At 41.9% G+C, this 16453-nt stretch overlaps 1 protein-coding gene across 2 annotated transcripts in view; it reads left to right on the top strand.

The window, feature by feature from the left end:
* LOC122395863 (storkhead-box protein 2) overlaps window positions 1-13651 on the top strand; it is a 154514-nt gene extending 140863 nt beyond the window's left edge. Inside the window, exons 4-8 of one of the 2 annotated variants that reach the window (XM_043393772.1) lie at window positions 3856-4311; window positions 7939-8145; window positions 8862-9025; window positions 10604-11077; window positions 11168-13651. In XM_043393772.1, coding sequence (XP_043249707.1) covers window positions 3856-4311; window positions 7939-8145; window positions 8862-9025; window positions 10604-11077; window positions 11168-12349 — 2483 coding nt within the window. In that variant the 3' untranslated portion in view covers window positions 12350-13651. Of the gene's footprint in view, window positions 1-3855; window positions 4312-7938; window positions 8146-8840; window positions 9026-10603; window positions 11078-11167 lie in introns of both variants that reach the window. The other variant, XM_043393771.1, reaches the window with a different exon arrangement.
* The last annotated feature ends 2802 nt before the right edge of the window (window positions 13652-16453 follow it).

The raw sequence follows: 16453 nt of genomic DNA, 5'->3' as shown, positions 1-16453 counted from the left end.
TGGCGGTTGCAGTAACTGGGCCAGGCCATAGCTCTGCTCTGAATCGAGATAACGAAAAATCGTGGAGAAAAATTTGATATGGTTTAGTGACCTTTATTATCCTACTAGATCTCATTTTTTGCTTCATGAATTTTAAGTACATATTATACCCTCTTTTATTAGTATTCTAATACAAATACAACCTACCGTGTAACGTACAGTAGCCTCGATATTGAGATACTTAAACTTTTTGTACAGCATCTCGTGGCTTCCTGTCAGGCGTATCAGTACGCATGCGAATAAAAATAGGTTAGAAGGACCAGTTTCTAGGCCGCTGGGAAAGAGACTGGCGTGCCAGAGCAAATCAACTCCGAAGGAACAATGCTTAATTAGCGTTTTAAACGTCAATCGAGCAGTGATCCATAAACGTGCCGGGAGAAAGGTAATTAAGATGGATGAAAACTGCGAATTTCGACGCCTCGAGGAGAGAAGTCGGCGGTCTTCGTGGCGAAATTGAAGTCTTTGTGCTTCCGGTCACGTTTTAAGGTGACTTTCCAACCCCCCGAGGCCTCGCGTTCTCATACATCTGGTCCACGCCCACGAAAAGACTATGGATTATTCTAAACTCGCGACTCGCTGGGTTAGGTTCCGAAATTCTCGTGGCATCCACGCCGCTCGTGACACGAATATTTAATCGTCGACACAATGTGTAGCGAATCATTCGTCATCAAATCGTATCTTCGAGCGTAGAATCTTTCGCGACAGCGTATTCGTCACACGCGCGTAGGACGATTGCATCGAGCACTGGTATTTCGAGTTTAGCTAGTTCCGTTGACGATCGTTTCGCAGATGGATATTGATAAATATTAATAACTCGAGCTGTCGGCTATTTGTCGGGATGAAAATTCAACTTGAAGCATTAATCTCCAGCAATGATTGTCGAAATTATATAGAAACAACGTTTATTCGGTTGGACAGTGCATTCGATAGGTTCTATCATTCGTTCCAAAAGAACAGATCCAAATTGTTCGCATATTTATTGGCAGAGATAACAATACTAGATAACTACACTTTTATAATCTAGCCATTGGAAAATTGGATTTCTCCTAAATTGCCTGTGTGGTACGTGAAAGTTAACGAGACTTAATAAGGATGAACATCCAATCTGTCCATTATTGATCCTAAAAATAAAGATGAAAGACACGTTAAATATGTGCAATATCAGAACGTACAATTATGTAATTTATACGTCGCGAATCTTAAAAATGTACGTCGGACTCTCTCCAAAATTAAGCAAAGTGTCCTAATAGGATATTCTTAAAATCATATGAAAATCTTTTTATAAAGTTTCACACTCGTTCTTTATAATTAAAGGAACAAATATAAATCTGTGCTCCTGTACGTTTTAATTAATCAACATTCATTTCCAATTAAACGTATACTCAAAATACTTGTAACGGGTGAAATTAAAATACGCAAATATATTTTCTGTCTTTATCGAGAAGCGTGTGTTTGTCGTTCAGAAATAAACGTGGCACGTTTCGGTTCGTCTGTTATTCCTTCCATTATAAACAGCGATTTTAACGATAATCGTATAATATCTGTACTCGAAACAGGTTCACGCGTACGAGGATCTTTTAAGAGAGGATATGCCTGTATTATTTGCAATAAAGCGCCGTTTACGGCGCGCAAACTATTCGAACCATATGATCATTTAACTTTCCCGCTTTCACGGACACATACCAGCGTGTCCGTTGCGGGATGCAAGGCACGACAGATTCACGGGAATATTCTCTAAGTGAATTTATAGGCGTGCGTCGCTGGCATACGAATACAGCACAGATTCGCCGGCGAGGCACTTGTCACGAACTTAATATCCCCCATCCTCCCCTGTTTGAAAATGAAATTTCAATGCGACTGAGGCTTCAATCCGTGAATACGTCTCTCTAGCAACCACCTTGAGATTATACGGAACAATCTCTGGTACCAAAGGTCTGGCTGAATTTCATCAGACTCTCTTCGTGCTGTCGGGGAACAGGATCAAACGAAATACCAAGTTAAAATTCATGGCGCCCGGTATCGCTCGATAACAGTGTTTAAAATCGCTAATTTCCATGGATATTGAGAAGTCGAGTATTCACGAGACACCGTAAAGTATTCCTGTGATTTTATTTCTGAGAGAATCTGTGCGATCATTGGACTAAAATTATTATTAGATGGTTGCCCCTTGTAGTTTCTAAATTTTTCTGACACATATTTGGCATCAGTAAATAATTTAAAAATTGTTTCAAACGTGTTTAAAGGAGAACTGAGTTTCTGGTGCATCTTCAACAATTAATAACTTAATTCGATCGCTACTGATCCTCGTTTTAGATTGCCCACTTGCAGTCAAACATCTTGTATAGTAGCTTATATACCGTTTATAAATATTCCTGCATGGTTGTCGTAAATGGGAACGCGAACTAACCTGTTCCGGCGAGCGTGGCTTAAATATTACGTTAGACGGCCAGAGAACGTTAAACATGTGTTCGTTAATGAAATACTTTGTTTGTAGCCGGGACATGCATGGAAACCCAAACCGTCTCGGTCGAAGCTAGAAAGGCAGTCGCTTGAATGTCGCCAGTTCCTGGCAGCCAACTTACTATTACGGTTTCATTCTGCCGAGCGAATATGCAGGGTGAATTTCAATGAACGCGAGAACTTTGAAACACCAATAAGGCCATCGTATCTACGATCTTAACCTTACGTTTGCATAATCGAGGAAATCTTGGTTCACTCGTGCTTTCAACGATTTTTCTCGGCTGCCTCGAAACGGCTCGTTTCGTATCCGTCGATCGATAGCCATTTTTAAAAGGTTAGACTCCGATGGAAATAATCGGTCTAGCCATCTAAATGGCTCAATCGATAGATCTGGGCTTGAATTTCGATCGATGCTTCATCTCCATAAAACGTTGCTTCAAAATCTTAGATTATTCCAAATTAATCCAGCTACGATTTTATCGATGACCTGGATGTCTGAATTGGTAGATTATCGGACGCAGGAAGCTTATAGATAGCAAATCTGATCGATCTTTCGCGTCTAGAAGATGGTTGACGAGATAAAATAATTTCCTAGCGAATTCTGTCTGAAGCTCAGGGCGTCTGGTGTTGGGAAGATGGATCTACATGTGGGAACCGATAGGCAACAAGTTGCAGGAGTAGAAACTGAGAAAAAGTCTCTATCAGAATACTGATGCGGACATAATCACCGTGGATTGATTCTTTTACTCCGTACAACTTCGTAGACATTTATTCGCTCTGAGCCTTGCAAGTTTCCATAACCAGTATACTTCAGGAATTAAGTGAAACTCCTTAATGTGACTCACATTACTTGCTACGGTAAACTCTCGAGTATTTAACATGCTTTTTCCTCATACATACTCCACGGTTATACTCATTCAGAATATAAATAATATAATTAATCTTTATTCAAATTATAATTTCTCTTGTTAAATATTATAAAAGTTTCAAACGATACCCGAAACATCGAAATGAATAAATTCACGTCAGAGTGTGCCAATTCTCTTGCAACCATTAAGGACTTTTTACTTATCCCTGAAGTATACTATAGTCAACGCGTTGACTGTCATGGTGGGCATTAATGGCCGGTGCTCGAAGCTTACAACGTTTCTTCCAAACACTTATAATAAATGAACCCTAATTTAAAACAACGTATATGTCGTTAAGGACGCCATAAAATGACAACTACACCGATCTATTCGATGTATCTCTTCTGCACATTAAAATTTGAGCAACCCTAAACATCCCCGGACGCGTGATAAGTTTCATGTTTGTCGAGCGAAGGTAATTACAATTATTTTATGGTTTTCCTTGCAGGCGACATCGAGGATTGCTTGGTCGCCCCGGTGGCTCAGGGGCAATTCACGCCGCTGCCGGAAGCCCTTTGTTGGGCCATCCTGGAGTTGACGTCCCAGAGGCAAGCAGCGACTTTGGACACGCTCAGATCCGCTCTGAGGAACGCGTTCCCAGCCATGCAGAGACCGAACCGCGAGCTGGTTTACGACGCCCTCGCGAAATTGATGCAAGAACGGAAGATATATCACACGTCGCAGGGCTATTTCGTCGTTACGCCGGAGACCAGGAGGCTCAGGCGCGATTCCAGCAACTCCAGGAGATGTTCCAGAGAGGTCAGCGGATCCAGAGGTCAGGGCAGCATGCTGATGTCCAACGACGAAGCCATGGCCCTGGTGCATGGCGAAATGCTCACGCTCAGGGACGGCGATGTCACGCATCAAGCTGTGCAGACGAATCTGGCAGACGTCATCTGCGGAGGTGAGGAACCTAAATTTCCAGATAATGTTCCCTTTTTTATTCAATTATTGAGAAATAGAGTCAGAGTAAAATAAAGAATTAGACATAAGAATTGACGCTTAAAGAGTAAGAGTCAAGAATTCTAGGGACCATTAAATACAAAATAAGAATGCAATAAACAGGAAACTCGTTCTTTCACTCCCTATAGCCCATCATTTTTTAGTATCATCAGCAGTTTTGAAGATATTCGAGTAGGTCGACCTATACCCATTATTTTTATTTTTTTCCACGATAATTGCTTTTGATACTCCGCATTATTAAAGGATTAGTGCCCCGAGCAAGCAATAGGCTCGCGATAAAAAGGTCAAGCGAGTCGCGTGATTGATATGCCTGGTTTATAGGAACAAATTACACGTTGCGACTCGTAGATTATGTGCTCGCCGTGAATACAAATGACAAAAAATTGTAGCCTCGTCGCGAGCATTGTTCGTGCACTAATTTTCGGTCACTGTACACAAAATTCAAAACGATTCTTTCTGCTTCTCTTTGTTAGGAAAATTTAAAATCAATTCTTCAATCTATTAATAGGAATTCGTTTTTTATTTTTCTCTGGCAACTGTGGTTGTCAAACAATCAATGTATTAATAAGAAAACGTTACACTGAATTTGACTCATTGTCAGTGATAAATGCATAACCTACCTTGTGTGAATCAAGATACTTACGAAGCATAAGTATGAACTTAACTGAGCAGTCTATCTCGCAAAAAGGAACGAGGAGGCCTTAAACGTTTCACAGGTATAACAGGTTTTGTAATAACATAGTATCTCGCGAAATTAGCCTTTATTTATCAACCGTATTCGATGCGTTGATTGCTCATTTTGATACAAAGTCCAACACGAACACGTTCTCTCGCTATTTCATATTGCTGACCTGTACAATTTTTTAAAAAAACAAATTTTAGAGATCAAAGAGCTCAGGACCTTCTTTTGCAGAAGCATATTCGAGCAGATGGAAATTATTTCGATTAATAAAACTTTCTTTTCTAAAAGTGGTTTGAATTTTTCTTCGTGAAACCATTCCTCATGCACGAACCCGATAGAGGTATAGACTTCTTTTCGTCCCGAATCTGAATCAATGCATTCGTCGCGTATGTCGTAAAAGTGTGGCCAGGAAACAAAGTTCGAAGCTGACCGGTCGATGCTGGGAAACTCGTTCGGCACGTGTTCGGGGATCGTTCCGTGTGCCCGTAGAGGAGTTCACTAGCTGCACCTCGCCCGGGACCTTTTTCTCTTGAACTCGATGGACGAGTCCGGTACGTTTATGTTGTTGTCGTCCTTGGCAGCCACGCAGCTCGCGCCGGAAGACCGTGCATTCCTACGGCGGATCGGATCGAAAAATTGTCGCGATTCGATTTAAATTGCGCTACCTTATCTCGGTATTTAGAGTGGCTGTCGTATCCCGGGCTCGAATTTACGTCCCTTCCGCTACGCGCGACTCGAAATTAGAAATTCAAATGCCGGTGGGAGGGAGGGTGAACACGTATCATTCCCTATACAAAGAAAACTCGACATTTTCTTTATCGAGCATCCTGGAACCGAGTATGGTCAACGCGATTATATAGCATTGTACGATAATACGTTTCCATATACTGCTATACGGTATCGGCGCACCCAGAAACCCAGGGTTGTGCAACTAAAACTTAACAAAGACGAATAAGTCACGGCGCTTTTCGACGCTGTTCAACATTTATTCGACAAGATAGAGAAATTTATTTAACATCCGTACGTGGGGGATACGATTTTCGGTTCTCTGTTCTAAGCATCTCTGCTACTTAATTTCATTGTTTAAATTGGCATCGTTATAGACATTTCGGTACGCTTGGATTATGTATTTTTTTTTTAATTGGTCTTCCCAAAGGCTCTGTATTATATCACACGTTATAAGGATGCTAGTTTCTTCAAATTAAATAAATATTATTTCAATTGACCCTCGTCCAACAGATTCTGGTTTCATTGTGACCCAGAGGAACTATTCATTATAGAACAATAATAGGACACAAACTTGCAAAAGTATACGATGATAATAAATAAAGAATTCACAAACATAGTAAATAAATATTTGCAATAAATTTTTGTCAGCACATGTTAACTAACCTGAATACATCCTTAGTGATATGGTTACAGTGAATACTGTTTTTTAATTTATCAAAATTCTAAATATATTTACATCAGTTACCAGCAATATTGTACCCTATTTGGGAATATAGTAACGTGGTTTTACTTGTAATCTTTGATGTCTATTTTATAGATATTAAAACCTAATTGCAAATTTTTTCCATACACCTAGCAGCTTACGATATATTCTTGCATCATTGTAACTGCACATAAACTTACCCACATTAAAAACAACTCATAATGCTCCAGATTACTCTGTACAGTGAAACGTATCGCAATCAAGGAATTAAAGTTGAACCGTAAATCGTCCAGACGTCTAGAATCGCTGCGTCGGTCTCATCGGTTATCTATTATTCGAGTAATGTTTTATCCATCACCGAGCGTAACGTTGCGTGCAACGATGTTACATTGTCGGCCGGGCCATTGATCGGTACAGGTTCCCGTAGCATAGGTCGTTGCATGCGCGGCTTAAATGCACACGCTCGGTGGTCAAAAGTTTCGGAGCCGCGCAAACTGGAATTTTCTGGCGCATTGACACGGAAACACCTTCGGCACCTTGCACGGTTCGACTCTTACACACATCGGTACTTGTATGGGAGGACGTACACGCAAGCATCGGTACACATCGCGGAACGGAACAGACCGTGCCAACTCGGCGATCCCTGGAAAGCGTTTAGCACAGCCGATATATTAGCTATTGGTCACGACATTGTCTACCGTTACACACGCTGTCGGGATCACGTGGGGGGCCACGTATATAATCTTCCTACTTTTCTCTTACTCGGTTCTCGAGTGATTCTCACGCTGGTAACCCACTCGGTCGTCGCCACCGCCTCTGGCTGTGTACCGCGATGAAAATCAGGGACGAGGGCGTTCCACTTTTTGAGAACTCGATGGGAGCTCGCCACTCGCGAACCACGACGGGAATTAACCCGGAAATTCGAACGTCACATTCTTTTCGTCGCAAGATTTTCACTGTATCTGCGATCAGACTTGCTAGGAACAATCGCCAACCCCTTGGAAACTCAAAACATTCTCAACCCTTGCCAAAGTATTCAGCTAGTTCTTATTTTAGACAAGGTAGAACAAAATCTTCAGCCATGCTATTTTTTAGACGAATGATCCAAGTGGATGAGATTTATTAATAAACACAGCAAATTTGTGTTGCTGGGGGCTAAATCACAAGTCTCAACCCTTATCGTGGATGATTTGAAACTTCTCAGGATCAGTTGCAATTGATCGGAGGCTACTTGTATTCTACCACGAGGAGCTAGAATTTTCATCTCAATTCGACAGACTATGAACATAGTATCAGTGTAGTGCTATGTAACGTCAAGAATGGGGCTATTTGTCTTCAAACTCGAACGTCTTGACCATAGGGGAATAATTCACAAACCCATTCACAGACTTCCCTATTAACTATGTCAAATAACTCAACAGCTACGACTAATGATTTTGTTTTCGCTGTTCCAGGTAATCCCAATGATAAGGTTCTGTTCGCGAGATGTCGATCGATGCCCGGTCGTCTGGAGAGGCGACACTCGCTCCGGCTTTGGGGTTCAGCCAGACGCCTGCACAGAAGTGGAAGTTCGCGGTCCTTGCCACGGAGGCCGGAGAGAAGCGACACTTCGTCGAGCGCGGAGTATGCGAGCACCGACAGCGCGCCTCATAGCCCAACCAGTGAGTCGAGTCGGGGAAGGGATTGTTTTGGTGATGGGTGATCGCTTGAACACAGCTTTCCTTTCGAAGCTGACGCTCCCACACGAATCATTTTCGTTAAACATTCAGTTTCTGCACAGTGTAGGTGATGGGCGCTCGAAAATGCGTATCACGTGTTCACAGGAATAAACATCGTGACGGAACAGGGCATCAAAAAAAAACTTGATACCAGAGTCACCATAGGCAGCAATAAGCTGCTCGAAAAATTACCTACTTTTTACCTAAAATTACCTTTTGTTTTGAATTTTATTTTGGTCTGTCGACAATTTGTTCGAAAATAAAATTTGTCTCCGTTCGGTGCACGTATAGGAAAGAAAACGCTTATCGATCGCTGCCGAAGAGGCACCAGCGTTACAACTTTCATTCCGATGCCGAATGTCTTTATCCGCGACAAGTAAATTATTTAACCGGGCTTTCACCGCCGTTTACTTCGTTGGCCATTGCAATAAAAACGGCGGCGGAAAGTTCTTTCGGTGCCTTGTTCCCGATCGAGGCTACGCAACGCCAAAAGAAACGTATCTGCAACTGCAACTGCAACTGTGGCTGTACCATCCAAATCGAAGCTTCTTAGTCACCCTTAGCTGGCAAGCCCTTCCTCGATCCCCGATCTCTTATAACGCAAAACGCAACATGGGTTGCATTTCTCTCATCTCAAGGTTTCTCCGGAATTTTTTCAGAGAAAATAGGTCTGCTCTCCAGGCTGTTCCGACGCAGTACACGAAGAAAGGGTGCACCGTTAATGGGCACGTTCAGCGCTCAGTATCCTCCTACCGAGTGGTTTAACCCGCGCGTCGTTCACCTACACAGCGTGGCCACTCAAACGAGAGCAGCCAGCCCTTCGGTGAGTTCAATCGAGACGGACGTTTTTCCATAAAAAAGCATACCTATGCTTTTTCGCCCAAACAGCGCCCCGGAAAATGAAAGCAAATGCCACGGGTTAACTCCTTGCCTTATACTCTGGTCGAATCGAGCATCAAAGTAGTTTACCACTAAACCCAAATCGATATCGTAGTTACTTCCGGAGAAAACAGTTATTTACGAAAAAATACTGGCTAGTAATTACGCAGACATTCCAAATTTAAGTTAATTTTTTATTAAACACACAATTTATAATCCAGTTTTATTACACATCAGTTTTATGATGAATAGGAATTGCTGAAATTTTGTTAGGTATATAACGTCAAAGTAAATTTCGAAATAAACATAGAAGATAGCAAAAATTATAGTAGTTGTTACGTTCATATGATAGGGGATGAAAAGCCCTTTAAAATGAGCGTTTATACGAGTCGATAGCGTAATTAGTTCCGGAGATAAGACAATTTTCATTTGAAGTCGAGCGTCAAAGTAAATGTCAAAATAAACATGGAAGATAGCAAAAATTATAGTAGACGATATGGTCATCGGATAGAGGATGAAAAGCCCTTTAAAATGAGCGTTTGTACGAGTCGATAGCTTTATTAGTTCCGGAGATATAGCGATTTTAATTTCAAGTCGATGCGGTGGCTAGTTTCGAAGATAGGGTTTGTTTACGTTTCGTAGTGCGCTCGCGCGAGTTCATTCATCTCGCACGCGTGACACTAGTAAACAGTGCGTAGTAAATTCTTGGAAATACTACGCCGGAACTAGGTCACTCGGTCACGACTCACGTGCGACAAAGAGGTCCAGCGCGACGCGTCAGACGGAGACAGAGATAGTCAAATTAAGAAAAATACCCCTTTACATAAATTACGATATCTCGAAAACGGGAAGTCGGATCGACAAAATTCAAAAGCCATTTTAAAGGGGAAGCCTTGCCGCTTCTAACAGTGCCTTAATAATTAATAAAACACTTGTAGTTTCGGAACTACATGTGTGTATAATATAACTATTCTTAATACGCGTTGTTAGACTGTCTACGACAGTGGAAACTGATGATTCTCTCCTTTCATTTTTGCTATATATGTATTTCCAATTTACATTACAGATGCTAATCAGTACTTTATACCAAATTTTAACCAGTTTCAATCCCAGACTACATATTTTTATCAGAAAACAAACAATAAGAAAAGAAGTGGATATTGAAAAATTCATATCTACGTTCACTATAAGAAAAATCGTGAAGTTAAACGGTGCTAAAATAACACTCTATGATAGAAATTGTAAACGAAATTTTAAAAACCATTATTTAACCGATGGCCTTAGGTTTAGTGTTAAATAAGTAAAAATTGCCAGTCAGGTCTTCAATAGCAATACTAGTCAGCGATCCATTCTAATGTAATAATACCAGCAGATATGAATAACAGATGCAATAAAGAAAAATTGTGCAGTACCATAAGGAGTTAACTCTTTCTGTCGCAAGGAGTAGCGACGGTGACCACTATGAAAGAACTTTTGGTGGCGAAACAAGTGGCCATCCCTCTTAACCGAGTAACGTTTTTAGATGATGGAGGGCCTGGACCAATCGCAGGCCAGTTTCCAAGTTTGGGACGACTCAAGCTCCGTGCGATCCGCCACACTGCCGAGGCGACATCGACGCCAAGCCAGCGGCGATTCCTCTAGTTTATTGGCGAACTCGACGCCCAGGAGTTCCAGACGACATCGATCACCGTGCTCGACCCTGCCCCGATCGAAGTGTTCCAGCCTGAGCAGATGCACGTCCAGAGCGTCCGTACTGCCGCCCAGCACCAACCAGGAATCGTATCAAGGCCGGAATCAGACGCAAAACGGCAAGAACTCGGCCAACTCGTCGCCCAGCAGAAGCGGCGGTAGCTCCGGCTCCGTTCGAACGACGAACGCCAGCCCCGCGAAAACGGCCACGCTGGGACGATCCAGTATGAGACAATCGAACGCCAGGCGACCGAGTCACGATTCCACCGGCAGCGTTACGAAATCGAACGGATCGCCGCAACACAAGGTACTTACACGAGTGTTCTGACAAATCCAATCCGACACGGATGATTCTAAACACCGATAAAAACAAACAAACGATTCGTTGTCTTCGTAGGTTTTGCAAAAGACGTCGTCCGGGCACTCGTCTCACTCCAGCGGCAAATCGATCTCCAGCAGCAAGCTGTCGTCGTCGCCGTTAAAAACGTCCACCCTGCCAGTGAAGTCGTCCCCGTTGAAGGTGGTGCAACAAGGATCCCTGACGCCGTTGCAGGAGGCGCAGAACTCGATCACGCTGCAGGTGTCCACGAATTTAACGCCGGTCAGCCCGTCGCAGGAACAGCGCGCGATTCAGAACAGCGTGACGCTTGCCTCGAACGCCACCAGCACGACCACCATATCCGGGTCCCCGGGCACGAAGATCTACGTGCAGCAGAACAACTCGCCCATGAGGTCCGTGATCACATTCGAGAACGGGACGGTGAAGACCAAAGTGGCTGACAAGGAGCCCGCGGACTGCAAGGAGAAGCAAGACCGGGAGCTGATCGGCGAGAAGGTGTACAAGTCCCGAATAGACGAGGAGAAGCTGTACAAGTCGAAGCTCGACGACGAGAAGCTGAACAAGTCGAGCAAGCTAGAGCGCCCGTCCTCGCTCTACGGTTCCAAAGAGTCGAAACCGAGCCAGCAGCAGTCCGAGTCCGACAAGGAGAACAAGCCCAAGGCCGAGGAGGAGCTGCCCAACAAACTGAAGCTGACGAACCGTCTGAACAACAGCCAGGCCCATCTGATTGACGGTTCGACGAACAACATAGACAAGAACTCTTTGGTCAACGAGCATCCCGCCACCACCTTGTCCAGCATGAAGAACACCAACGACGCCATGAACAATTCACGGAAGCTCAGTCTGTCGCTGTCGAAGGACGCTCTGAGTTACAGGAACCTCCTGCGTCCTGGTTCGAAGAACAACATCGCCTCGAATCCCCCGTCGCCCACCAAGTCGTTCGACGGTTTCGGTGGATCATTCAACAACGTCTACATAGAGAATCTCGAAGCTACGAAACAGCAGAGAGCACCGCAGGGTTCTGAACCGAATCTCGAGAAGACGGTCAGTCGAGGCGACCTTTACACGTATCCCAGTCTGAGCGACATGCAGGTACAGTTCACCAGCCTGGCGGCGCAGAAGATTCTCAAGGGCTGCCCGATCAACAGCGTGGACACGTTGGTCGAAGTCAACATGGCGGCCGCCGAGAAACCGAACAACTGCGACGTCACCGTTCACACCGACTTTGGACTCGTTTAAAGTTTTTCTCGTCGACGTTTCCCGCCCGTTTCGTACAGTGAGAGGTTGAACTTTAGCACGATGAACTTATCAGTACCGCTGGGACACGCGTCGAATAGCAACGGATGAACGCTGTCCTGCTTAAGCATATAGACAGCACTATGACAGTTACCAATTAATAAACATTCGTTTCGTTCTCACTTACACCGTGCTATCACCTGTTGCGTCGTGCTTGGCGTCCACTCAAGAATTTTACGACAGTCGCCATTCTGAACTCTCTGGCCCAATGTTTTGATGAGATCTTTAAAATTGGAAGAGGCGTGGTAGAAAATATATTTTAAAAACATTGAAGCGGTATCCTATATAAGAAAAGAATTATGGGCCTGCATAATACAGATTACAATTTTTGGGCTCGATAGAAACTTTTTAAGGTAAAACTTTCAAGTGGATACCTAGCACCAGGGTCGAAATCGCTTCCGTTCGAAAAGTATCGATAATCGTTCGAGGATTCTCGAGCACACTGTGCTTCCATTGATCATCTATATGCTTACGCGGCCGAACGTTCGATAGTATTTTGTATAAATAAAGGCAGCCATTCCACAGAAAGTATTCGTTAGCTTATTTCTAGTTGTTTAGAGCACATTCAAGAATCCGGTGAAACGCATTCGAGCAGTGACCAAATTTTATTCGCATGATGCTTTGACCACGAAGTACTTGTGTATGCCGCGTCTTCGTTGCATTCATCGTTCAATAGCCATTTTCGTTCAAACGCATTGCACGATTCGTTACGATATTTATACACTGCTCAGAACAATTAAGGGATAAGGTTTCTGAACAATTCGAGAGAGTAAAACAAATACCACGGACGATAGAGGTGCGTAGTCTAATTTACAGGGACTCGTGAATTTGTCGTTGTAATATAGTTTATTCTTTTCGCGTTTGGACCGTGATTATAGCAACAGTGTCGCAATTTTGAAACAGTGTTCGTTCGTCCGAAATGTTGCAACTCTTTTCGCGATTGGTACCGAAATCAATTTCTATTTTACTTTTAAGTAGTCCAAATCCTTTGTTCGATAGCCAGGATTCAGTTAATTTACAAGTCCCGTTTAATATAGGATAGAAAATGACAATACAATAGAGTACAAAAAAGATGAAGTTGGAAGAAATTTTCGTTTCTTGTGATCGACACTATGACACTGTGGGAGAATTATAACGCGACAGTAGTATTTCTAATTGGTTCCTCGTTATGCCTGAGATAAAATAAATAAAAAGCCACCTATTTAAAATCCGAGTTTGAGCGAAGAAATATTATTTGAAATAATATTTATTTATTTTAAATAGCGTTACTTCAAACATGGTTTGGTCTATTGACGATAACGCCATTCGAATCCTCCAATTACTTCTCAAATTACTTTTTTATCAACAATGAAGCGCGTCAGATGTCATCGTGTCTTCGCATTTACGTTTCAAATAATCGTAACCTAATCGACTATAAACGGGTACCACAGCGTCGTAACGTTTGCAGTTTTGCATCGCTTTACCGAGCTAAAGCGATTTGCTAAAGCAATACTTCGCGTACGACAGCTTCGAAAATTGCCTTACACGAGCGAGAGAGATTTGAGAGGAGAGATGAGAAATATTTTGCGCGAATCCAAATACTGCCAAACGTGGACTTAGAATAGAGAGCAGCGTAAGAAGAAGGGTCGAGTCTTCGAGGACGATGTTAAAAAAAACAAAGAAAAGAAAAGTGGTAATTAAACACGCACCATTTTTTCTACCTTCGTTGCTCGTCCCTCCGAGCACGAACGTTTATAAATAGGCGAGATTTTGTTTCGGTCGTTATGCCAAAGTAGAAGGGAAGCGTAGTGCAGTCAACCTTATGGTAGAATTTAGATATAGTCATTGACTACGCGTACACAAGGGATAACTACGATTTATGATTAAAACGTGCTACGACTATTATATTCGCGATGGACTTGAAAACGGACAACTTTTGCACAACGAAATTCCGTCGATCGATCACATTTTCCGTATAAATTTTCTACGCAATGTACGCGCCGTACATACGTCTGACGAGATCGTGCAGAAAGATCGCGAGATGCACGAAACGCTTACGTCCGTGCGTTTATCATGGCGCGAAACGATACGATTAACGACTTCTTCCTTTGATACACCGTCGCGGAATCACAGCGTCCAATACGTGCAACGTAGAGGTGAATATACCCTCTCCAGGAAAGAAGCGGTACCATTTTATAATTAGTGCAATGGTAAATCTAAGTGCCAAAACCGTTATTAGTACTTAAATCGCCTTAAAAAAAAACCGTTTGCAACGCGACCACGTGGCGTCGGACGCGGTAACGACGTCGCGGTGTAAACGTGTCTTCCGTTTAACGTTCGAATTACAATATTAACCTTAAACGTAAAATACGTAATAGTAAGGCGGCAAGTAACTGGGGCGCCGCTGTCGTGCCTGCTTTGTACATTTCATACATTGTATTGCCGATTAACCGATAGCAATTTCGATACAACTCTACTGTCTTCTAATTTTTACGAAAATGGAAGGACACGAGCCTTTTACGCCCTTATTTCTTATCAAAACTAACTTGTAGAGTACCATTGTGTAATCTTGATCTATTATAATTATAACAACGAAAGCGTATAATAATAATAATAAAAAGAAAGGAAAAAAGATACGCGTTGTCCAACCTGTTATCCTATCACTTTATTATTATCATTAATTCCGCGTTAATATAAGGGATGCATCTAAATTATGGGATCTACTTCAAAATCAATCGAATGTGCAATTATTTGCCTGTGCAAAAGATACTCGAAATAGCCATCCTCAACCCAAATACAAGTCTGCAGACATCCTATCAATTCCTAGTTTCTCAAGTGTTTTCATACAGGTAATGAGTGTTGTGTATTATGACAATAAAACTTGGAAAATAATTCACTAAAAAATTTTATTTTTTAAATTAAATAATCGTGAAACAAATCAGATAAATACAGTGGGTGCTCAAATCGTTATAATCCACTTTGAAGTTAGTTTTATCATCAGAATGGCCAGATGGAATTGTTACGATGAGAAATCTACAACGAGGCAACCATAGTACGGAAAATTAAAGACAAATTGATGAAAATCAGAGATATTTTTTAAAGCCTTGACCTCTTTGCAAGACATATATGATTCATAGTGCGAAACGCGGAACGAGTTAACTGTGTGCTGAACAATCCCATGATTTCCGGGATGTTTGGTACCTCCGTTACAGACGATCAATACGAATAACGAGGAATAATTATTCAAATAAATCATTTGAATAGCTCTTTCGGATTGGATAACTATCCAATTAAGTATTTATTCAAAGCTACTTAAATAATGCACAATTGAGACTTGCATGTGAAGTAGACAGTGTACTAGGTTCCCAAAATATATTTTACCGTCGTATATAGAAAGAAACCACAACCAAACAAATTTATTAAAAATCAAAAACGAATTTTTAAGAAAAATCGACGGGGTAGGTGTTAAAATTTTTCGGCGAAATTGAGAAGCTTCAAATCATTCTGGAAAAATTATTTCTGGTTGCGGGGGTCAATTACAATCATTTTTGGTGAATGGACATACCCCCGAAATCCTACGCATTTTCGAGAAAAAAATTCATGACCGAAAATATAATTTCAGGCCAAAAATGTCACTTCAAAATCTTTAAAACGTCATAACTTCTGAACGAATTGAAGGATTTTAATTTTTCAAAATGCAAAAGATGCGTATTTTGGCCAAGAATACGTAGGAATTCCAAAAATATTTGAAAAGTTGATCCTTGACCCCGAGAAATGAGAAAACCCCCATAAAAGTGGTCCAATTTTCAAACTATCATAACTCCTACAATAGTGAATATATTTCAATGAAACTTTTTTCTGAAGTAGAGCTCATGGGTACCTACAAAGAAGTACTGAACAACTTTTTCGTATTGCGTGAAACAAATTTATTAAAAATTGTTACAAAGCTCATGAATATATTATTTATTAGCAATTTATATTGAACTTAATTTATGTAATTATAGACACAGTGGACAATACAGGGGATTCAATAAAAATAAGTGTAACGTCAGGTAAATCTAGCGTTTT

Source organism: Colletes gigas, unplaced genomic scaffold, assembly GCF_013123115.1.
Source record: "Colletes gigas isolate AHSC1104 unplaced genomic scaffold, ASM1312311v1 Colletes_gigas_Sc00006, whole genome shotgun sequence".
NCBI classification, from domain to species: Eukaryota; Metazoa; Arthropoda; class Insecta; order Hymenoptera; family Colletidae; genus Colletes; species Colletes gigas.
Note: the sequence above shows the minus strand (reverse complement) of the source record. Positions and strands in the feature narration are given on the sequence as shown.